Below are 25,528 nucleotides of genomic sequence, written 5' to 3'. Positions count from 1 at the left end.
TAAATGCATTCATTCAAAATCAAGAGAACCCCTGTGTGATGGATGGCCGTTGGCACAATATGCACTTAAATATACGAATTGCTCAGCAACATTCCTGAGTATCCGTAGATGACTCTACGAAACACCAGTTTAGCCTTTTAAAGAAATGTTTTGCGGTCATTACCAAAACGCCTCCTTATTGACACTTTGAAGAGTTACGAAATATGTTAACGTATGTCTACGGAAAATCTTACGGAAGTTTTGTGAAACGCACTTACGATTTACGTAAGTTTAAACGTAAGCGTAAAGTAACGATAATTCATACGGCAAAAATTACGCAATGTAAGTAAAACGCTGCTTTTTAGTGTCGTTTCCCGTATAATATTTAAAATAGAAATAATATGGCACATTGCATTGTTGTTAATACTAAAATACCATAACAAGGTGTAAACAAAATTAATTTATTGTATAGAACATAAATAAATTCAGAAAAATTTCAAAATCAATGTCTCTTTTTTCTGTTTATTAAAGGCTTTTTTTTAAATTTGATTTCGCAGTTTATATGTTATCTTTGCTATTATCATAATTATTTTATTATAATCATCATTATCATCCTCATTGATGTTGCTGTTATTGTTTTCATCATTATACGTTAAGAAACTTTTGAAGTTATGTCCGCACTGATCAGATAGCGAGCTGTAACCGTAACAGGAAGGTAAACCAGTAATGAGAAGTCCATTACCTCTGATAGAGCGAGGACCTTTTTGGAACGTTAAAAGGGGCTCTACCGAGGTGCCGAAGCCATTTTAGGTAATCTAGACATAAGATGTGATGTTTTACATAGATTTACTGGGGAACTTAAGTCGAAAGAATGAAAAAATAAAATATTGGTGCACTTAAATGTCGGTTTCTTTTTGCGCGCTTCTCACTGCAAGTGAGTAAATAGTATTTAATAAAAGAGTTCCGTGTTTATGGTCATTTTGAACAATAAGAATGAGTATACTGGACAAAAACCCGGATGTGACAGGTTGCATGATCGTATTATTTTACAGAAGCTATTGATAAAGATTTACAATTAATGCTTCATAAATCTCGAAAGAAAAATTTCAATTCCCATCACGTAAAAATAATTGAATCTCAGTGGAGTCTCTTTAATACAGATATGTCTTGAATGCTTCATCTCAGTTAGGAAAACATCGACCTTTCATTGATCGTAGAAAGGTTCAATGAAAGCATTTCAAAAGTCACTAAGCATTAGCTGCATTGAATCGTGCTAAGATCATAAAATTACTACCAGCACTCACTGGAGCTTATAGCATTTCCACTTAATAAATATGTCAACTATATTATCATCGTTCGCGGAAGAACTCCCATTGAATTCGTTGTTTTCACGAAATGTGTATTAATAAATGACTTTGATATAGATTTGGCATAATTATCTGTAGAATTATTTCACGCGATAAAGGGACAACAAAGTTACCGAAAAGTTCACAAAGTTAAATATCTGACATAGTATTACATTTATGGTTTAATTGTACTACATTTAGTACATGCTATGTTTGCAATGCCTATGTGATATCAATAAAAGTGATAACTTTCAAGTGATTGTATGCAATGTGTAACTTAAATTTATGTTCCTGGAAATTTCAGCCCATGAAATGATAACTTTTGTTAAACGACAACGTGATGAACACTGCAGATTTAAAATATACACTTATAATGATTATTTTTGCTGATACATCCATGCATTTTGAATATGAAGCTTTTAATAAGTATTATGAAAATTTACAACACATGACAACTCAGACTGCTATTATGCTCTACAATCACAAAAATATAAGTAGTTATTGATTTTATAATTGATAAGGCATTTCTCGCAACGACATACACCATAAAACAATGTTGAAATAATAAACAACACTTTATGACCTTAAACGAATAAAAGTGACAGATTACCGAAATAAATGAAGTACGAGGCGTAGATGTCTTGCAAACGGTCAAAAGTTGCACAAATTCATATCTTAGGGAGTAACATGGATGTAAATTCTCACATACATCATTTTACTTTAAAGTAAACTTTCTAAGAGCTGTTGACATGTCCGAGGTCCGTACTCGACAGTGAGCGCTGCATTTTGTTCCTGAAAGGGCGAATGAACCCTCATTATAGCATTAAATCGGCTATTTTCCCCTCTTTTGCCCATGTTATAACGGGACCAAAACCATGTGTTAACATAGTCACGCGCTCTTGTTATAGCCCGGTTTTACCTATTCGCAATACATACAGGGCCCAGTAAACAAACAAAAAAATGACGATTTGGCCTGTTTGCCAAAGAGTCATGCGCTCTTGTTATATTGAAATTTGCTTGAAAAAAAAAACGATTCTGATGTCACTGATCTTTTTTCTACCGTCAATCTGAAATCATTCTAAGAATTTCTGAGGGTCATGTTTTGTCTTGGGTAGAGGGTAGAGTAATATACCGTGTTTTATTTTCTTGAGATCATAAATCTCCAAAGGCCAAGCTTTGTTAAATCAATTAAAATTCAAAATTTCTTCGGTTCCGAGAATTTCCAAGTTGTTGGCCCCGGAAAAATAAAACGCATACGTAAAACATGTTGAATAGGATAAATACCGTCCAAGCACAAGAATTTAATGTAAATTTTGTGTTTTGTATATACATCACGAATCTGTTTGAAAATTCTATGCTATAATAGCGTCAACGCACGTTTATTTCGTGTTATAAAGTCTGCAAAGTCCCTCAGAACTGTTGGAGCCCTCGCCCTACCGGGCTCGGACACCAACCGTTCCTCGGGACTCTGCAAACGTTATAACACGGGAAAACGTGCGTTAACCCTATATAAAGCATAGTCAGGTAATAAAAACCTCTTTCAAATCAATTTTTAAGGTTAGTTAATAATATTCCTATTTCTATGCAATTTGCCAAAGCCATGCCGAATCAAATGCTATCAGTGACAATTATGTCTTCATTTGACATGTCTGATACATCCCTTATATATCATAACATTCAGTCTGTATATAAACCGATACAGATATTCAATCATAAGTTTATAATTATGACTTAATTAGATTAGCATTTGTCAAATGGTAAAAAGGCCGAGAAATGACACAAAACAAAATAAAGTGGACTGAAAAAAGATGATGCATTTATTTAAAGTGACATTATGTCCATTCAAGTGAACAGATGAAAGTCAAAATCAGTTATTTAAACTTAACGTTTTCCCTTAATTCCCATAATTCTTCTCAATTTTATAATTAGATTCGCATTCACGATAAATAAGTAGCATAAATAAGCATAAGTGTCTAATATTGATGACTCTAGTTGATATAATGCTTAAAACATTTATGTATTTTGCATATTAACCATACAAGTACATGATTTTATATAAATAATTGCTTTACCGACTGCATATAGATGTTGGTGCTAGAAACTGAGTTCACTTACCGAAACACGACAGGGTTGTTTGAAACACATACAACTTAAAGTGTTCCAATTTTAAAGATTTATAACCCTTACAAGAAATTATTATGTCATTGTTATACAAGCTATGCTTACATTTCTATATGACTTCGCATGGAAAACTACAAACTTTCCTACTTATGCAAGTTAACCAGTTTTACTTCGTCCGAGTATTCTTATTAAAGATACTTCTTGTTTTATATTTTAGGCAGATTAATATTTTACCCAAAACAATTTCCAGTATCAATTGTTGGTCATTATCACAAAACAGTCAATCGTCTGTAATATGCTGACACTACTTTACAACACTTTTTATGCCACCCCAACGATGAAAAAGTGAGCTACAATGTCAAGATAATGTAGATGTATATATCATAGAGTTAATATGAGTAAATACAACAATATGTGAACATGTATATAATCTATATTAAACAATATAACATGTTTTAAAAGAAAACATTGATAATGGCATTCATGTTGTTTTGTAAAGAAAAAAAAAGAAACAAAAAATGTTCTTGTTTCTTTTTTATTCGATATATCAGTTGACGTGTATGGTTACTTTTATTGTATAACATTTTGTTTAAAATTTGCATAACTTTCTAGTGCCCTCAAAACACACACACACAAAATATCAAAAATAATAAAACTAATAATAAATAATGATAATAATAAAAACAAAATAACAAAACGATAGAACGATTCATACAATGTCAAAACACTGGTAAATTGTATTCTTTTTAAGACTTACTCTAATATATTAACGATGTAGAGTTTGTACCAGGGCCTCAAGCCTAGGGTTTGACCGAAAATGGTATCAAATTTATATCATGGAATTTGGAAGGATTAACGAAAGCGAAACGGTCTTGCGAGGATTTCACAAATTTTATCTCGGAATACGATGTCATATGTTTGTATGAAACTTTCACCAGTAGAAACACGAACATTTCGTTAAGTGGATATAGCAACCCTATTCACTCATTTAGAAGCTTTCAACATAGGCGGGCGAAACGAGCAAGTGGTGGTGTTATTATTTATATAAAGGACAGTATTAGAAAGGGTGTTAAGCTGATACGAAATGATATTGATTGCATTGTAGTATAAGTCAAAATCAGACAAGGTCTTTTTATAAATGGAATGATAATGAGAAACATCTTTTCAAAGAGGAACTGGCAAGTGGAATGAACAATTTAATAGACTCTTTAAAAAATAGTGATGCACAAGGGAGAGAAGCACTTGGTAAGACTGTTACAATGTTCACAGACTACATTGATTCAAAGGCAAAACCATTGTTTAAGAAATCTATAAAGGTAAAAAACTCAACATTTCTCGACAGTGAAATGACCGAGCGAAAAAAGTGGTTTAATATTGAATGTGAAAATAAACGGAAGCGATATAGAGAGGCCCTTGAAAGGTACAATTGTGACAGAAATACAGCTAATTTCGAAAATTTTCAACGCCTTAAAAAAGACTACAAATATTTCGTACGAAAAACAAAGGCGTTATATAATATAGACAAAGGGAGACAAATGAATGAAATGCGGCGTAAAAAGCCAAGAGAATTTGGAAAATGTTTAAGCAGGGTAATAACCCAGTCGATGAGAGTGTTACTTTAGATGACTTTTATAATCATTTTAAATCTCTGGACGCAAAAGTGGATGATAACGACGATGTACAAGAGTTTCTACGCGAATTTGACAATAATTGTGATAACACGGAAGAAGTTACATTCGAGGAATTAGACATGCCAATTACGGAGAATGAATTACGTAAAGTTGTTAACTCTTTAAACAGAAACAAAGCCGCTGGATTAGACAATATGATAAATGAATATTTTAAAGAGTGTATCGACATCCTTTCCGAACCGTTGTTACTTATATTCAACAAAATTCTCGACGCAGGTGAATTCCCGAGTCAATGGTCAGAGGGATTGATAATACCTATTTTGAAAAAACAACCATCTAACATTGCAAACAATTACAGGGGAATCACGCTACTAAGTTGCCTGGGTAAAATATTTACAGGAATAATAAATGAGAGAATGAAAGTCTGGACCAAAAATCATGACAAGCTCTCTTGCACAGTTTGGGTTCAAGTCGGGTCACAGTACTACTGACGCTGTTTTCGTTTTATCTACTATCATACAGAAGTATACTTCACAAAATAAAAAGGTGTATGCTGCTTTTGTTGACTATCAGAAGTGCTTTGATACTATATATAGAAACGGGCTCTGGTACAAACTAATAAAGGAAGGTTTCGATGGAAAATTGCTTAAATTGTTACGGTCCATGTATAGTGACGTCCGATCTTGTGTTAAAATTGATAATGGACTATTCCAAGGGGAGCTAACTTCGCCATTACTATTCTGCCATTTCGTGAATGACCTTGAAGTATGTCTACAGGAAAATATAGACTGTGGATTAACTTTAGACCAGTTATCTATATACTTAATCCTTTTCGCAGACGACAGTGTATTGCTTAGCGAAACCCCCGAAGCTCTTCAAACCAATCTTAACCAATTAGAGGCGTATTGTAAAAGATGGCACCTTACAGTTAACGTTGAAAAGACTAAAATTATGGTATTCCGAAAGGGTGGTCAATTACCAAGAAATCAAACTTGGACATATAACGGCCAGACCATAGACATTGTTGAAAACTTTAATTACCTAGGCTTTGTAATGAGCAGTGGCGGTTCATTTCGAAAAGGCATAGATGCATTAGCAGATAAAGCTCTTAAATCAATGTTTTCTCTCAAAAACATCACTCGAGGGATGCAAATACCACTACATATAAACTTTAACCTTTTTGATGCTTATGTAACATCTATAATGTCATATTGTGCTGAACTGTGGGGATTTAGCCAAGCAGAAAGATTAGAGCGACTTCATAGAAAATATCTTAAATGGACATTGGATGTAAAAATGAGTACGAACAGTTATGCACTTTATGGTGAAACGGGACGGTTTCCGTTCATTTTAAACAGAAAAGTAAAGATAATGAAATATTTTTTCAAACTATTAGATTCACATGATAAGAATTGTATTTTATATTCTGTTTATAATTTTCTATTTGAGTCACATGATTTTCAAAACAATTGGTTATCAAATGTCAAGACTATGTTGCAAGAGACGGGGTTTAATGATGTCTGGTGTTTTCCTGCATCTGTTGTTAACATAGAGTGCTTTATTACACAGTTTAAGCTTAGGCTTAAAGACATTTATATAGGACAATGGAGAGAGGCAGTTAACATTTCAACGGCATTGACTCTATAAAAAGAAATTAAACAAACATTTGGAATGTCTGAATACTTGACAATACTTAATAATAACAAATTCAGAAATGTCTTGGCTAAATTTAGACTTTCTTCACACTGTTTAGCCATAGAGCAGGGTCGCCATAGAAACCAGTTAAGAAGTGAACGAAAGTGTGTTATATGTACCAAAGACAATATTGAAGACGAATTTCATTTTGTCTGTATATGTGAGAAGTATAAGGACTTGAGAAAATTATATATTCCGTACTATTTCAGAAATCGCCCAAACATGTTTAAGTTTATTGAACTGTTAGACTGTAATAATCTCAAAATATTGTGTAGACTTTCAATATTTATTTCAAAAGCTCTGAAAGTAAGAAACAATCACATTAATCTTGAAGCTTAATTACATCAAATGTTGACATGTGTGTTATATATATTTGCTAATTTGATTTAGTAGATCAGTATGCTTACTGATTACATTGTATATTATCTTCCTTCTATGCAACTGACACTTTGTTTTGCCATTTTCATTTGCATGCGATTGAATGCACATGTATTATATTTTCATGATTGATGATAAGCTGTATATGCTTAAGTCAAAATAAATATTCTGTTCTGTTCTGTTCTTTTCTGTTCTAATAATTTCATTGCAATATAAATCTTTTATTAATTTTTTAATGTATTTGTCTCAAAAACAACATTCGTTTATCTCAGTAGTTCAAATTAACTTCTCAGCGAGAAATTTGTTAAACAAAGCTTGCAGCTATGATAATGGACACTGGCTAAATAAGAAGATTGTTGTCTGTGTTCATATTGCTTTGTTTAATAATTGCTTCCTAATTATTCCCGTACAGTCGACTGGTACATTATAACTGCTATAACATGATATTAAGAGAATGCACTGGTATAAATAAGAAACCTGTGTAGTATCCAAGAGTTTAGCATGTATGTGGTGTATGACCATTTTAATAGGGTTACTGTTATTTCAAGCAGAAGGATTTATTACATCCAAATGCCGTTGCAGATAATAATGTACAAAAGTGCACTACCGCTTTTCATGTGAAAAATGATTAGTTTCATTTAATTCATTTTTCCTTTTTTTTGCTATTTGTTTGTCGTATAAAGGAACAAAATGTTCATGTTTTTCACATGCTTATGCGATGTTATATGACAATTGTGATATGAAATCTGACGTATAGTTAATAAAAGAATATTACTACATTAACAATCACATCTGCCGAAGCATAACGAAGCATTTGAACCCCGAGCCCTCAGGTCTAATATTTTAATATTTCTGTTTGGTTCTGTAGACATTAATGCATGGAAAGGGTGCAATACCACCTATCTTTACATAAGCGATTGTTGAAAGTATATGCCCTTTTAAGCACAGAAAGAAAAGAAAACAAAAACAGAAATTCGACTCACTGTGTAAAACTAAGTGTAATAAAATACATTTATAATAGAACTTAATATCTAAATTGAACTAGTTGATTGATTTCTTTCAGTTGATAACATAAAAATAGTATTAATTATTCATTTATTAGACACTTTTAACTACAACAGAATGCATTTAAATGATTTGATATTGTCTCTGAAACCATTTCCTGGATGGACATTGCTTGTTTCTACGCTTTCTTTATGGGTTAAATCTAATGTGCCAAACAACGTGTTAACCACCCGATAATCTTTAATTGGAGTTGCCTATTTAAGTTTTCCAGCGATGGGCCGGAAAGCAGCATCACCCTTTATATATGACGTAGTTTTGTTATTGCAGGGCAAAATAATCCTATCATTAACAGGACTACAAAATTCAATAGATTACAATGCGTTCGGTTACTTTTTATATAGATTCTTTGCAGGTTTGAATCTAACCCAAAAAGAAGTGCCAAAGTAAGCAATATTTAGCAAGGAAATTGTTCAAGAGTACTTCATATTGCACTCCTTTTAATCTCGTTTTCATATTTTAGATCCAAATGCTCCATTTCAAATCGATATTGATTTATTCACTTGATACTCATAATTATAAAAAATGTATTACACGGTTATAAATTATGTTTCTTAATCTTACATTTAAAAGTAACCGAAGTCTTAATAATTGTTGTAGACATGCAAGTGATTGTGATGTTTTTTTATTTTGTCATTGATATGAAATTCATTTCTACTTTATGATTCAAATTTATTAGAACATTCATAAATTATGTTTCTTCATTTTACATTTAAAAGTAACCTAGGTCCTAATAATTGTTGTCGACATGAATGTGATTGTGATGTTTTTATTTTTCATTGATATGATATTCAGTTCTACTTTATAATTTAACAAAACATTCATTCTATTTCGGCTAGGTATGTCAATGTTGGTTATGCAAACAAAAACAATCAAAAGAACATACAATACATATTTTGTTTCGTTTTGTATTATTCTAACTACATTTGAACCCCTGTCAAAAAGTTTTTGGTAAGCTTTCAGTTTCATATGCACAATAATAAAAAGTGAAATGTACTTTTAAAGGTATCCAAACGTTCTTCTTATTATTATTGTTTATACCTATATAAAATATAGAGTGCTGTTTAGCGAACACTGGCTAAAATAATTTAATTGGTAAAACTCCTAGTTAGATAAACATGCATATACGAACAATCACATACTCAGATTAAATGAACTTTCAAAGTAACTAGCGAATAGTACTACAGAAACGTTCTTTCAAGAATGAATCATTCGATGTATTAACATTTTGGTTTGGTGGGAGGGATTTAGTTTCCAAATATTAATAAGGTCTTTCTGACAGTATCCATGATGTTATGATGTGATATTTTTCAAAAGCAGAGATATTATAAGGCTTGTCGAGAGGAAACAGGTTGACATAGCTGTTCGCAATTCTCATCAACTCCATAATGGAGAAGATTATATGTTGAAACAGATGTTGCAAAGACGTCTTTAATATCCCACAAAACAATGATAGAAGGCGTCATGTCGCATTTACATGTGTCGACATGCCGACACACGAGTTAACACGGATATTGCTTCTAGGGGGTCAATTCAAGCTTCCATACCTTTATCTCATTAAATCATTTTATAATTTTCTTTGTTTGTTAGGTAAAGCGATGTTTTTTACCAGTTAGAAATATAAATCTATTATCGCTTATCATATAAATATCTCAGAATTTGTAAAAATAACTCACTACTAATACATACTACTTAATTTTATATATTTTTATATACATGATCGTTTTTATGCATGTTGATATATGTGAAAACATAACATGTATGGATATATATTTCCCTGAATAAATTGGTACGATACATCTAGACACATTGCAAAACGAAGTATTATCATTCTGTAACATATAAGATGAAAGAAATTTTAAATTTTATACTTCAAAGAAAGCTATATTGAAATATGAAAACAAAATAATTAAAATTTAAACATATTAATTTAATAACAAACAAAAGTTGGAGGAAGGAAGTATGTGAAAAAGCTCTTTAGTACATGTACATTACTTTATAAATATTTATTATAAATAAAATCGCCGGGTGAAGAAAAATAATGCAAGCATAACAAAACATCCCCTCCTCAGCTAAATTTTAAAGAAAAATGCTCAATTTTGAAATTTGTTCCAGTGACTCAATTAAATAAATTGGTAAGCTGCCAACTAGTACACAATCCGAAGATAATGTTTATGTTTGCTTCAGACACCCACTTTATTCAAATTCTGTATATTTAATGGAGTACATGTACTTAAAAATAAAACTATCGCTTGCAAGGGAGAAAACTATATCATATTAGTCGTAAATAGATCGTTCAGTTTAATCTCCCATTGATATAGTTAAACTTATCTTTATTTATTAGAAAATGCAAAACATAGATCAATTCTTGCAAAAATTAGATTAAGTTCCCATAAAGTACATATTGAATCTGGAAGACACAGGGGTATTAAAAGAAGTCCGGGGATATAGAGCATGAATTTCATTTTATATTAATATGTCCTTTTTATAGTGATTTTAGAACTATGTACATTTCAAGATTCTAGTACTTTACTGTGAATCCTAGTGCTTATAAATTCTTACAATTGTTAAACGCAGATAGAAAATTGGTTATTAGAAAATTAGCAATATTTTGTATTGACGAGATTATTTGGTAGATTAGCATATCAATATGATGTTTTTAATATAGTAATTTATTTTTGGCATTCTCAATCAACTTGTTTAACTATGTCATAAATATTTGAATATAACTGATTGATTTTATTATAACATGATTCTTGATGCATGCATTGTAATATATGTATGTTATGATGATGGGTGTTGAGTCCAAGTCAGAAATAAAGTATATGTTCTGTTCCGTCTGATATAAAAATATCTTTGCTATGCTGAAGTAAACAGATTTCAGATTATAAAAGTAGCCCGCCAATGAAATCAGTGGTTATAAGGGAACATGGGTTGGTTTGTCAGATAAAAATGTCCAATGATGAAAAATTTAAATAAATATATGTATAGAATTATATTTTTTTACAAAGCTAATCCCAAAAGACGTGTCCTAAGTAACCTGATCTTACACATGTAATGCATGGAAATAAAATATAAGGCTAGAATCTATAATATCAAAGATAGAAAATAATATGGCACATAGCATTGTTTTTAATATTAAAATACCATAACAAGGTGAAAAAAATAAATATTTTATGTAACACAAATGAGTTCAGAAAAATTACAAAATTAATGAATCTGCCCATTTCTCTCCGTTTTTTAGTTTATTGAAGGCCTTGTTGAAAATAAGATTTCGCATAATACTCGTTTATGTTATCTTTGATGCGTCGGTTAATAAAGAGTTTACTAGTATCATTATTATTGTTAGTATAACCATAATTATCATCATCATTGATGTTGTTATTGTTTTCATCATTATACGTTAAGAAACATTTGAAGTTCAGATAACGAGCTGTAACCGTAACAGGAAGGTAAACCAGTAATGAGAAGTCCATTACCGCTGATAGAGCGAGGACCTTGATGGAACGTTAAAAGGGGCTCTACCGAGGTGCCGAAGCCTTTTTAGGTAATCTAAACATAAGATGTGATTTTATACATATATTTACTGGGGAACTTAAGTCAAAAGAATGGAAGAGTAAACTCTTGTTGAACTTGAATAACGGTTTCTTTTTGTGCGCTTCTAACTGCAAGTGAGTAAATAGTATTTAATAAAATAGTTTCGTGTTTATGGTCATTTTGAACAATAAAAATGATTATACTTGACAAAATCCCAGATGTGACAGGTTGCATGATCGGATTATTTTACAGAAGCTATTGGTAAAGACTTACAATTAATTCTTCATAAATCTCGAAAAAAAATAATTTTTAATTCCCATCACGTAAAAATAATTGAATCTCAGTGGAGTCTCTATAATACAGATATGTCTTGAATGCTTCATCTCAGTTAGGAAAAACATCGACCTTTCATTGACCGTAGAAAGGTTCAATGAAAGCATTTCAAGAGTCACTAGGCATTAGCTGCATTGAATCGTGCTAAGATCATAAAATTACTACCAGCACTCATTGGAGCTTATAGCATTTCCACTTAATGGATATGTCAACTATATTATCATCGTTCGCGGAAGAACTCCCATGGAATTCGTTGTTTTCACGAAATGTGTATTAATAAATGACTTTGATATAGATTTGGCATAATTATCTGTAGAATTATTTCAAGCGATAAAGGTACAACAAAGTTACCGAACAGTTCACAAATTTAAATATCTGACATAGTATTACATTTATGGTTTAAATGTACTAAATTTAGTACATGCTACGTTTTGCAAGACCTATTTGATATCAATAAAACTGATCACTTTCAAGTGATTGTATGCAGTGTGTAATTTAAATTTATGTTCCTGGGAATTTCAGCCAATGAAATGCATGGTAACTTTTGTTAATCGACAACGTGAAGAACACTGCAGATTTTGAATATACACTCATAATGATTATTTTTGCTGATAAATCCATGCGTTTTGAATATGAAGCTTTTAATAATAGAACTAGTATTATGAAAATTTAGAACACATGACAACTAAGACCGCTATTATGAGGAGATGTCGTACAATCACAACAATGTTAGTAGTTATTGATTTGATAATTGATAATGCATTTCTCGCAACGACATACACCATAAAACAATGTTGAAATTATAAACAACACTTTATGACCTTAAACGAATAAAAGTGACAGTTTACAGAAATAAATGAAGTACGAGGCGTAGAAGTCTTGCAAACGGTCAAAAGTGGCATACATTCATATCTTAGGGAGTTGCATGGACGTAAATTCTCACGTGCATCATTTTACTTTAAAGTAAACTTTCTAAGTGCTGTTGAAATGTCCGGGGTCCTTACTCGACAGTGAGCGCTGCATTTTGTTCCTGAAAGGGCGAATGAACCTCATTATAGCATAAAATCGGCTCTTTTCCCCTCTTTTGCCCATGTTATAACGGAACCAAAACCATGTGTTAACAAAGTCACGCGCTCTTGTTATAGCCCGGTTTCACCTATGCGCAATACATACAGGGCCCAGTTAACAAACAAAAAATGACGATTTGGCCTGTTTGCCAAAGAGTCATGCGCTCTGGTTATATTGAAATTTATTGATTCGAGGGCCTCAATCGCACATTCAAGTAACTATGCCGGAAATACGGCGTATAGACATCGGTGCTAATCTTGGTTGTCGCCCTTCTAAGAAACGGACAGTTGTCAATGTAAACAAAAACAGTAGAATCTACCTGTCATTCAGTTTAACACTCCGATTAACTTACAAAACTAGATAACACAAAATTAATATGAGAAAATGTTTTTATTTATGTTAATGTTGATAAATGCTCTTTATGTTTCTTTGAGAGAATAATGCTTAGTGCCTGATTTTTTTATACACTTGTTTGCTTAAAAAACCGATTCTGATGTCACTGATCTTTTTTCTACCGTCAATCTGAAATCATGCTAAGAATTTCTGAGGGTCATGTTTTGTCTTGGGTTGAGGGTAGAGTAATGTAACGTGTTTTTTTTCTTGAGATCATAAATCTCCAAAGGCCAAGCTTTGTTAAATCAATTAAAATTCAAAATTTCTTTGGTTCCGAGAATTTCCAAGTTGTTGGCCCGGGAAAAATAAGACGCATACGTAAAACATGTTGAATCGGATAAATACCGTCCAAGCACAAGAATTTAATGTAAATTTTGTGTTTTGTATACACATCACGAATCTGTTTGAAAATGCTATGCCTTAATAGCGTCAACGCACGTTTATTTCGTGTTATAAAGTCTGCAGAGTCCCTCAGAACTGTTGGAGCCCGAGCCCGGTACCAACCGTTCCTCGGGACTCTGCAGACGTTAACCCTATATAAAGCATAGTCAGGTAATAAACACCTCTGTCAAATCAATTTTTAAAGTTAGTTAATAATATTCCTATTTCTATGCAATTTGCTAAAGCCATGCCGAATCAAATGCTATCAGTGACAAATATGTCTTCATTTGGCATGTCTGATCGTCCCTTATATATAATAACATTCAGTCTGTATATAAACCGATACAGATATTCAATCATATGTTTATAATTATGACTTAATTAGATTAGCATTTGTCAAATGGTAAAAAGGCCGAGAAATGACACAAAACAAAATTAAGTTGACTGAAAAAAGATGATGCATTTATTTAAAGTGACATTATGTCAATTCAAGTGAACAGATGAAAGTCAAAATCAGTTATTTAAACTTAACGTTTTCCCATAATTCTTCTCAATTTTATAATAAGATTCGCATTCACGATAAATAAGTAGCATAAATAAGCATAAGTGTCTGATATTGATGAGTCTAGATGATATAATGCTTAAAACATTTATGTATTTTGCATATAAACCATACAAGTACATGATTTTATATAAATAATTGCTTTACCGACTGCATATAGATGTTGGTGTTAGAAACTGAGTTCACTTACCGAAACACGACAGGGTTATTTGAAACACATACAACTTAAAGTGTTCCAATTTTAAAGATTAATAACCCTACAAGAAATTATTATGCCATTGTTATACAAGCTATGCTTACATTTTTATATGACTTTGCGTGGAAAACTACAAACCTTCCTTATTATGCAAGTTAACCAGTTTTACTTCGTCCGAGTCTTATTAAAGATACTTCTTGTTTTATATTTTAGGCAGATTAATAGTTTACCCAAAACAATTTCCAGTATCAACTGTTGGTCATTATCACTAAACAGTCAATCGTCTGTAATATACTGTCAATCCACCCCGACAATGAAAAAGTGAGCTACAATGTCATGATAATGTAGATGTATATATCATAGAGTTAATAGGAGTAAATGCAACAATATGTTAACATGTATATAATTTATATTAAACAATATAACATGTTTTAAAAGAAGAAAAAACATTGATAATGACATTCATGTTGTTTTGTAAAGAAAAAAAGAAACAAAAAATGTTCTTGTCTCGTTTTATTCGATAAATCAGTTGACGTGTATGGTTACTTTTATTGTATAACATACAATAAATAAACTTCAGTAGTATGTACATTCGTATACTGTTGGCATTTTGTTTAAAATTTGCATTACTTTCTTGTGCCCTCAAAACACACACACAAAATACAAAAGATAATAAAAATAATAATAATAATAATAATAATAATAATTATAATAATAATAGTAATAATAAAAACAAAATAATAAAACGATAGAACGATTCATACAATGTCAACACACAGGTAAATTGTATTCTTTTTAAGACTTACTCTAATAATTTCTTTGCAATATAAATCTTTTATTGATTTTTTTAATGTATTTGTTTCCAAAACAACATTCTTTTATCTCAGTAGTTCAAATTAACTTCTCATTGGATATCTGCGCGAGAAATGTGTTAAACAAAGCTTGCAGCTATGATAATGGACACTGGCTAAATAAGACGATTGTTGTCGGTTATCATATTGCTTTGTTTAATAATTGCCTTCTTATTATTCCCGTACAGTCGACTGGTACATTATAACTGCTATATAACATGATATGAAGAGAATGCAGTGGTATAAATAAGAAACCTGTGTAGTATCCAAGAGTTGAGCATGTATGTGGTGTATGACCATTTTAATAGGGTTACTGTAGCTTTTGTCGTACAGAAGAACGAGGACGTATTTCAAACAGAAGGATTTATTACATCCAAATGCCTCTGCAGATAATAATGTACAAAAGTGCACTACCGCTTTTCATGTGAAAAATGATTAGTTTTATTTTAATTCTTTTTCTTCCTTTTTTTGCTATTTGTTTGTCGTATAAAGAAACAAAATGTTCATGTTTTTCTCATGCTTATGCGATGTTATATGACAATTGTGATATGAAATCTGACGTATAGTTAATAAAAGAATATTACTACATTAACATTCACATCTGCCAGAGCATAACGAAGCATTTGAAGCCCGAGCCCTCTGGTCTAATATTTTAATATTTCTGATTGGTTCTGAAGACATTAATGCATGGAAAGGGTGCAATACCACCTATCTTTACATAAGCGATTGTTGAAAGTATATGCCCTTTTAAGCACAGAAAGAAAAGGAAACAAAAACAGAAATTCGACTCACTGTGTAAAACTAAGTGTAATAAAATACATTTATAATAGAACTTAATATCTAAATTGAACTAGTTGATTGATTTCTTTCAGTTGATAACATAAAAATAGTATTAATTATTCATTTATTAGACACTTTTAACTACAACAGAACGCATTTAAATGATTTGATATTGTCTCTGAAACCATTTCCTGGCTGGACATTGCTTGTTTTTACGCTATCTTGATGGGTTAGATCTAATGTTCCAAACACCATGTCAACCACCCGATAATCTTTAATTGGAGTTGCCTATTTAAGTTTTCCAGCGACAGCCGGAAAGCAGCATCACCCTTTATATATGACGTAATTTTGTTATTGCTGGGAAAAATAATCCTATCATTAACAAGACTACAAAATTCAATAGATTACAATGCGTTCGGTTACTTTTTATAAAGATTCTTTGCAGGTTTGAATCTGACCCAGAAAGAAGTGCAAAGGTAAGCAATATTTAGCAAGGAAATTGTCCAAGAGTACTGCATATTGCACACCTTTTAATCTCGTTTTCATATTTTGGATCCAAATGCTCCATTTCAAATCCATATTGATTTATTCACATGTTTTAAAAATGTAATCTAATCAAAAAGATACCAATAATTATAAAAAAAATGTATTACACGGTTATAAATTATGTTTCTTAATTTCAAATTTAAAAGTAACCGAAGTCCTAATAATTGTTGTAGACATGCATGTGATTGTGAAGTTTTTTATTTTTTCATTGATATGATATTCAGTCTAATTTACAATTTAACAGATCATTCATTCTATTTTGGCTTCGTATGTCAATGTAGGTTATGAAAACAAAAACAATCAAAGGAACAAACAACATCAGCACCAACCACGCACAGCAACAATGACAAAACGAAGAAGTAAGAAAATGACACATTTCCGGAAGTAAACTGTATATATAAAGTTTGATATTTAACTGATCATTAAGGAAGAATGATAGGTCCTTGAACGTTTAAGGAAAAACTCATTTCAGTTAATAAATTGTCATGACTACTGGCCGGAAATATTGTTCCGGTCTTAATGGTCAGTCACTTTGAGATAAATATAAACAGAATAAAAACCATTTTGAAAAATCTTTTTTGATGGAATTTAGTTAATTGTAAACTTGTAGAGAAGACAATGTGTTTGATTTATTTCATCTTTACAATGTTGGAAAAGTAATACTTAATATGCATTTAAAAGTAATATCATTGCTTAATAATAATGCTATAATCGTACATAAAAAATCGTAAAAGCATATAGTTTCCATAAAGGAAAAAAAATACAAATAAAATAATTTGAAACTTATCATATAATTGTAACCAATTAAACACATGAAAAAGGACACAGAACGAAATTCAAATCATGCCAATAGAATAAAGTGAATGGACGCACTTAAGGTATTCAAATAATCGATTCAATATTTCTATGTTTTTATATTATGTTAATCAATATAGTATAGAATGTTTATATTTACGATGTATATCATAAATATGTGATGAATTTCACACCTAATAAAATGTACCAACGACCTCCAGCATTTGAACAACGTGAAAATCAAATAATAATAAATTATTACTTGACTTAATCTTCTCATTTTAGAATCTTTGTGAGTTCTCGATTTCAAAACATTTCAAAACACTCCGTATCAATTACACATCGCACTTTATCTATCCTCGTTTTTATTGTTTAGTCCAAATGCTCCATATTAAATCCATTTTGTAGTCGAACTTACTCTATTTCTTATATGAATTAATACAAAAACACTGTTGATTTTGAGTGTCTCCTTAATTTTTTTTTTTTGTCATTGGAATCGGTAGTGTTAAATAAAGAGTTACATGTTGTGTAACATACTGTACTCATTCTATTAAACTGGATCACAGCTATAAACCTTTATTTGACGAGACGAAACGCATTCAATATTACACTCAACTATGTAAAGTAAACTCATATCTGTTAAAAAAATTAGTTTACATTAGACATATAAAAAGGAGGAAAGTTGCAAACAAGTTAGACTAAGTATGAATAATAATACAGTAAAGACTGTCTTAGCGACCCCCTGTATATAGCGACGTTCTGTCTTTAGTGAACATAGTTAGGTGCGCCGAACAGTATTTACTATATAAATGGTCTGTATGTAGCGACTCCCTGTCTAGTCCGTACAACGACCATGATTTAGTCACCCGTTACGGTATTTGAGCCGTGAACAGCGACTTTTGCAAGGGGAGCAAGGCTTGGACTAGGTGACGACTTTGGCGAAGAAGTTGCCTTCGGATCAGCGACTTTGCCTAAAACCAACTTCAAAAAGATTTTGAAGTCGCCCGATTTTTATAATTTTCCGTCATACTTATTTACGCCGCTAGGTCTGTTAACAATTTGTTTACCTCTCAATTACAACTAATTACAGTTAATCCGCTAATTAAGAACGCGTGTCAACATCAGCAAAGTTTAATACACGCGGCAAGGCAAGAGTTCACTAGGTTTATCTTTATCATTACGTATTCATGCGATTGACGAATCAGAACGCGCGTTTTATCTACGGCAGTTTGCATTGACCAATCGGTGACACGCTAATACACTGTGGCTGTTTGTTGACAATTACACAAAATGGCGACAGATTCTATCAATTTTCGCCGATAGAATGATTAAAGACACCTGCATATACATAATTGCTTGGTGTTTTGGCGAGTAAAGATAAACAATGCCAAACGTCTTAAAGGTGTGGTTATGTTTGAAAGCTCGATTGTTAATTTTTTTCGGAGCACTTATCTGTAGAAATTATGTGAAGATTTGTATCTAATGTTTTATTAATACATTGAACTCCGTAAAATAAACAGGCTGATTATACAAAATTAAATGTCTCTACAGTAACATCTCATTAGTAAAATTAAAATTAAACATTTTTTTACAAACAGATTTATCAATATAAATTACATTTTAATGGATATGTAACTTTTAAATACTAATGTTATGGTGTAGTTTATAATCTTAACCAATTTAACATGCAATTTTAATACTCTCTTGTTTTTCATAAATGATATTTGATATGTTTAATATCAATAAAAAAATAATTAAACCCTTATTATGATACTATCCTGCTTTTCAACAAAATATTGGTATGACATGTTCATATATCCGAATTATGTAGAGACTGTCCACAGTGACTCCCTGTCTATAATGACCTTTTTTCTTGTCTCCCATCGAAGGTCACTGTAAGCAGTCTTTACTGTACTTCAATATGAAATATAAAATAATTGGTATATCGAATGAAATCATTGTTTTTGATATTTCATTTTTATTTCATTTTCATGACACCACACTACACAAAACATATATAGCTACAATAAATATAGAGCACTATCACGTACATTATACAGCAATAGTGTTAATTTGACAATCAAGCAATAATAATTAACAAATAATATCGGTGTAAGTGGTGTTGATCGGCTTTTAAACACTGGTTTGGAGTTTTGATGCGTATGAATTGACCACGAAGATTTTTGTCAAAATATTTATTCACTGATATGGATCAAATCTGTGGCATTAGTGTGTGTGCGATATTATTTCGGTATTGTTTGAAAATAAAACATATTAAGAACTAAAAAATATATATAAATGCTTTTTATTGTTGCTTTAAAATGCTTTGTTAAATATATAATCGAGGATGATAACATAACAGCCGCATATACAAGTAGTACCTAACACCCCAGTTACACAGAGCCATCGGTGATTGATCGGTAGGTTTTTTTAGCCAAATTATGGAGTGAACCGATGACAACGTAAAATTTAACACCGATATCACCTATTGGTCACCTGATTTCATCCTATGAACTGCTTTTGGGGAAAGATAAGTTTCATCGGTGAAAAATTACCGATTGGGATTTTTAAACACGTTTAAAATTCTCGATCGGTGAAAATATCTTAAAAATAACCGACGGCAACCTATATCACGAGATATGCAAGCTCTTAATCACCGATATCGCCGATCAGACAAAGATAACCAAATATGAATCACCGGACATATCTGACGGAAAGTGTTTAAACACTGATGACTAGCTGTTTAACACCGATTAATCAGCGCTACGCCCGATTTAGCTCCGATTTACAAACGATAAAAACCAAAAGTATTTCAGCAATTTATCATCGACCCATTTCCGTTTGAGTTTGCTTGTGTCGGTAAGTATATGACTTATTTGTACGTTATATTTTTATGTTCTACTGATAACACCTAGTGAGACTGGAGCCCACACATGTACTCTTCTAACTTATTACACGCATGGGGTGCAAATCATGACCAGTTATGCAAACACTTCTGTACAGTTTGACGAGGGGACGCCACTTTTGCCTAATTTTGTTTATAACACTACATATGTACTCAAAACTACCCCTAGATACACTGGCATCGCATCGTTTGATGTATGGTTAAACCCTTTAAGCGTTAATCAAAATTGTTTTATTGTCGTTTTTAAACAGAGATTAATAGATGAATCTTTACAAGAATGGAGAGCTAGTATTAATTGCAATGATGTATTATTTTTATATAAATCAGTAAAGGACAGTTTTGAAATGACACCTTATTTAGAAAATATTGTATCAAGAAAACTAATAATAGCTTTGACAAAACTGCGTATTTTAGCTCATAATCTTAGAATACAGACAGGTAGATATTCACGTGAAAGAGTAGAGCGTAATTTAAGATATTGTTTAATTTTCAATACAAATGAAATTGAGGACGAGTTCCATTTTTTGTTTAAGTGTCCTGCATATGAAAATTTAAGAAATATATATATTAAGAATTATTATAGAAATAGACCAAGTATGTTTAAGTTTACTCAATTATTAAAAACTGATAAAAAGAAAGAAACAATTATGCTTTGTAAATATATTAATGTAGCTTTCAAATTAAGATATCAGATTATTAATGCTTAGATATGTATTTCAACCTACTTTTATGTATACCTAACAGATCCAACTAATGAAAAGTTTTATTGTGTATACTACTGTGTATGTAATATCCATTATGCTTTAATATTTGTGTCATCTCTATTTTGTTTTGTCTATCCAATATAATTATTATGTTTACTTTCATGTCATTGTATTTTTCATGTCATTATATATGTATGATTGTATATATGTTAATCACGAGAAACTTGTAGTTTAAGTGAAATAAACGTTCTTCTTCTTCTTCTATGATAATTACACAAAACAACCATACTTTGGAACTTTTGGAAATTGATATTACCATTTTAATAAAAGAATTGACAAAAATTGATTACATCGCAGACGGCGGTGGATTCGATTGCAACGCAGTGCGGTGGGCCCGATATCATTTATGTCTTTTTTTAACGTTAAAGTCACCGACACTTAGGAGTTGAGCTCCAAACACCTAAAAATACAAATGAAATATATATTTGTTAATCCTTTTGATTTTATCATATTTTATTGCTCGAAACATGTACACGTAACATAGAGATTACATTAATACAAAACAGAATACAATAAATACGAAATCAATAAGGAAACATGTATGTTAACAGTTTGAAGCAAATGGGTTGGGCCAGAAGTTTTACCAACATTAGTGAAGGCCGTTCCCAGGCAAGTTCAAATAACAAAATGTTCATTATAAAGATACAAAACTTGTTTACGTAATTAATGTGTTAGGCGAAGAAACAAGAAAATATAAGATTTTTTGCGCATCATCAGAGCAATATTTACAGTTTGCTTAGATTTTTTAATCCTAACACATATAGTTGTTATACATATCAATGAAAGTAAATATACCCTTTTTTTGCATCATGTACCTTATAAATATGTTTTTATAAAACAATCCCTGTTTTATATACTATGTTAACTACATTTATCACACACCCGTGCCGATTTTGCGACTCCGTAAATATGGTATGGCACGGCCGTGCATATATTTTGACGTGACATCATTAGCGCTATGCTAACATAGTGTAAAGACGCGTTAAATGTTAGCGTTATACTATAGGAGCGTCAATGAGAAATGACTCTTATTTCACTTTAAACGGTCTCTATTTTGGGTATGTGATAAATAGAATATTAAATTCGTGTAAGTTCATTACTGAATTTATTGTACTCGTTGAATAAATTAATATTATGCTCTTTACAAACTATGCATTCATTTTACTTATAAAATGTCTTGATAAATTTAATCCCAGTTTGGACACTAGTGCAAAATATTGAAGTATATGTTAAACATGTATCGCTGAAATGTTCATTATAGCTTTAACTCGTATATTGAATTTAATCTATCAATTTAACAAATCAAAATGTTTTTGTAGTTTAACACACAAGAGTCATCATTAACTATGCATTACTAATACATTGGTCATAAATTTATTTTAAACTTTATTTTTACTTATGAACAATTTGTGATAAAATTTTAATACATTGATAAGATGAGACGAGATGAGATAAGATATGTTGATAGTGACACTAATTTTAGCTTTATTGCTTTATCTATTTTTTTATTTTATTTATTTCATTTTTTTAATATAACTTTACATGTTAACATTAAATTATATCAAATTTTTATTTAACGTGTACAAAGCTCTAAATAGGCTGCATGTAGTAAAAAAAAATTATAGAATGCATTTTGAAATAAAATATTACAAAATACCTGACAAAAAAAGGTAGACGAAAATGTTGTTTATTGGCCTATGAGCGAATTGCACATGCACATGCACGCATATTTTTGTTTGTAAATTGTAATTGTAATCTTTAAGTCAGAATTTAAATTGTCGCTCTTTCGTTTTCGTTGCTTTTCACGGTCTGTCGTTCCTCCTTGGTTGGACAGTTTGGTGCTTTTTGTTGTCTAACTTTGTGTCATCTATTATAACGTTTGCTACAATTGTTTTCTATATGAAAGCGTATTTGAAGTTTCTGATTAATCTTTTGATTATATCATATTCTATTCTTAGACAATAAAGACGGCTCTGCCAGACATTATCAATTGAATTTCTATGTTTGTATTTTAACTCTACTGAGGATGACACAAATTAACAAGGAGGAACATGTACCGTGGTAAAAGTAAAACATAAATTTATACATTTCCAAACTTTTCATGAAAATAAACATGAATATTGAGGCGTGCTGCTTTAAAATCCTAATAATTGTGTATTTATTAATTCCAGCCCATATATTTATTATATATTTCAATAAAACTTACATATATGCTGTTTTCAAGAAAAAGTATTTATACGTCAAAAATATACGCAAGATAAAAAATGTGTTAGAAAAATCGCACATCCTTCAAATCACCTTGCAATTGATTCTATTTCCAAAGGCCATAGTATAAATCTGTCTCGTGCTAATTGAAACTGACGCTGGCTATTCAGGAGGACTACAATCAATGTAGTACTACATATTATACATTTTCTAAATGCTCTCAAATAATTGAGGGTCAGACGAGGAATAATTTCAGACGATAATTACGTAAGTCAATTTGTGTTTCTCTCCAGAGAAGTTTAACCTTTTGCTTTTCCATGTCTTTTAAGTTCTTATTACAAAATAAAGGGAACTGTATATTGAAATAGTCTCATGGTATTGCTTGTCGTTCTCAGCGTTTGATATTCGAAATATGTTATTTATTCCTTTTGTATCTTAACGTATGCAATCAACCAATATTGACATAAATGCTGTCAGTCTATTTTATGTCTACATACGTATTCTGTAAGCGTTACATGAACAGTAACGTGTGGCAACCAGTAATATAGATGATCAAAGGATAACTATCAGGCTATTACTGTTGCAAACCATTCACTCAAAATCCTTGTAGAAACAGTAATTAATAAATTATCTTAAACCTATCCATATTTAACATTAACTACTTAATTTCCGCCTTCTGCTTGTTGTACTTTTTATAGACCTTTTATTATTTTATACGGTGAAGTTCTACTTAATAATTGTATTTTGTCAAAACACGTGCATCATGGTGCGGATGTCTTAATCCATTAACTATCTGAGTGTTTACAATTGGACTTTTAAGACCTATCTGGCCAAAAGTATAATATATGTTTAATAGATGAATATGAAACCGATAATAAAGAACCTTATCTAAGAATCCCGGAGTAACATCAACTATTTATAGTGCATTGTAGTTAATTATGAATTTGCAGCTGTTAATTAACAATCTTATCAAGGTTTACCAATTTACTTGTACTGAATGATATTTCAGTTGAAAATAATTAGGAAAAATAGGATAGTCTTATTCTTTGTAAATAGAAAATGGAAACATATAAGATGAATGATACATAATAAAGACGTCAGATATTTTACAGATAGATGTTATTATAGACGAATATACTAAAATGTCACGTATTTTGTAATAAACGAATTTATTCTGAAAATATATTTATATTCTAAATTACATAATACTACATTTATAATTAATTTTGTCGCGTTATTTGTAATTGCCAATTTTATTTTTAAAAAACAGATCTCAACTATTTTAAGGCTTTTATATTCTGTTTATATATTGGATAAAGATATGTTAAAACCAACTGTTTTAAGGCACACTAGTATATGTAATCATATAACCGATACGGAAATCTCAGCTTTTTAACTGTTACACAGTACTGAAATATCTTACATACACATTTATGTCAAGTATGTGTAAAGTTATATTTGTCTTATTATAACACTTTATTTCCCTGTTTCATAGATTTTAAACATAATAGAAAAAATATAGTGTTCATTACATGTTACATAGTAAACAAAGGTCATGGTTTAAACATAGGTAAAGCACATACATTTATGACGCGCATTAAAATATTATTATACATATTTCCGTAAATAAATACAAAAATACACACGTGAATATTTTGTAATAAAAATGATGTGAGATATTTTTATATGATTAATGGTCTATACATCGCGTAGGTCGATATTCTTGCGACAAATGAAACAATTTGAAAGCAAATATACAAACATTCGAATAATTGTATCTATACATTTAGGAAATCATATCTCTATTCAATTTATTTATGTCAATTTTATACGCATTGAGTGTAGCTACAAAGGCAAAATGTTCCACTGAACGCGTGTGAATTATAATACCGATTTTATTTAATTTATTACCATAGAATGTACCGTAAATTGCTTATTTGATAAAAATGACATTTTAATAAATTTGATAAGCATTTTAAAGCGGTGACCTGTATGTATTA

General features: G+C 30.9%; 1 protein-coding gene across 1 annotated transcript in view; it reads left to right on the top strand.

Moving 5' to 3' along the window:
* The first annotated feature begins 5,022 nt into the window (after positions 1-5,022).
* The window catches only part of LOC132760167 (uncharacterized), a 54,268-nt gene continuing 33,762 nt past the window's right edge, over positions 5,023-25,528 (top strand). Inside the window, exon 1 of the mRNA XM_060752083.1 lies at positions 5,023-5,353. Within this exon, the coding sequence (XP_060608066.1) occupies positions 5,023-5,353 (331 nt within the window). The remainder of the gene's footprint in view (positions 5,354-25,528) is intronic.

The sequence above is a fragment of the Ruditapes philippinarum genome, unplaced genomic scaffold (assembly GCF_026571515.1).
Source record: "Ruditapes philippinarum isolate M1 unplaced genomic scaffold, ASM2657151v2 ctg68_1_1_1_1, whole genome shotgun sequence".
Lineage (NCBI taxonomy): Eukaryota > Metazoa > Mollusca > Bivalvia > Venerida > Veneridae > Ruditapes > Ruditapes philippinarum.
Note: the sequence above shows the minus strand (reverse complement) of the source record. Positions and strands in the feature narration are given on the sequence as shown.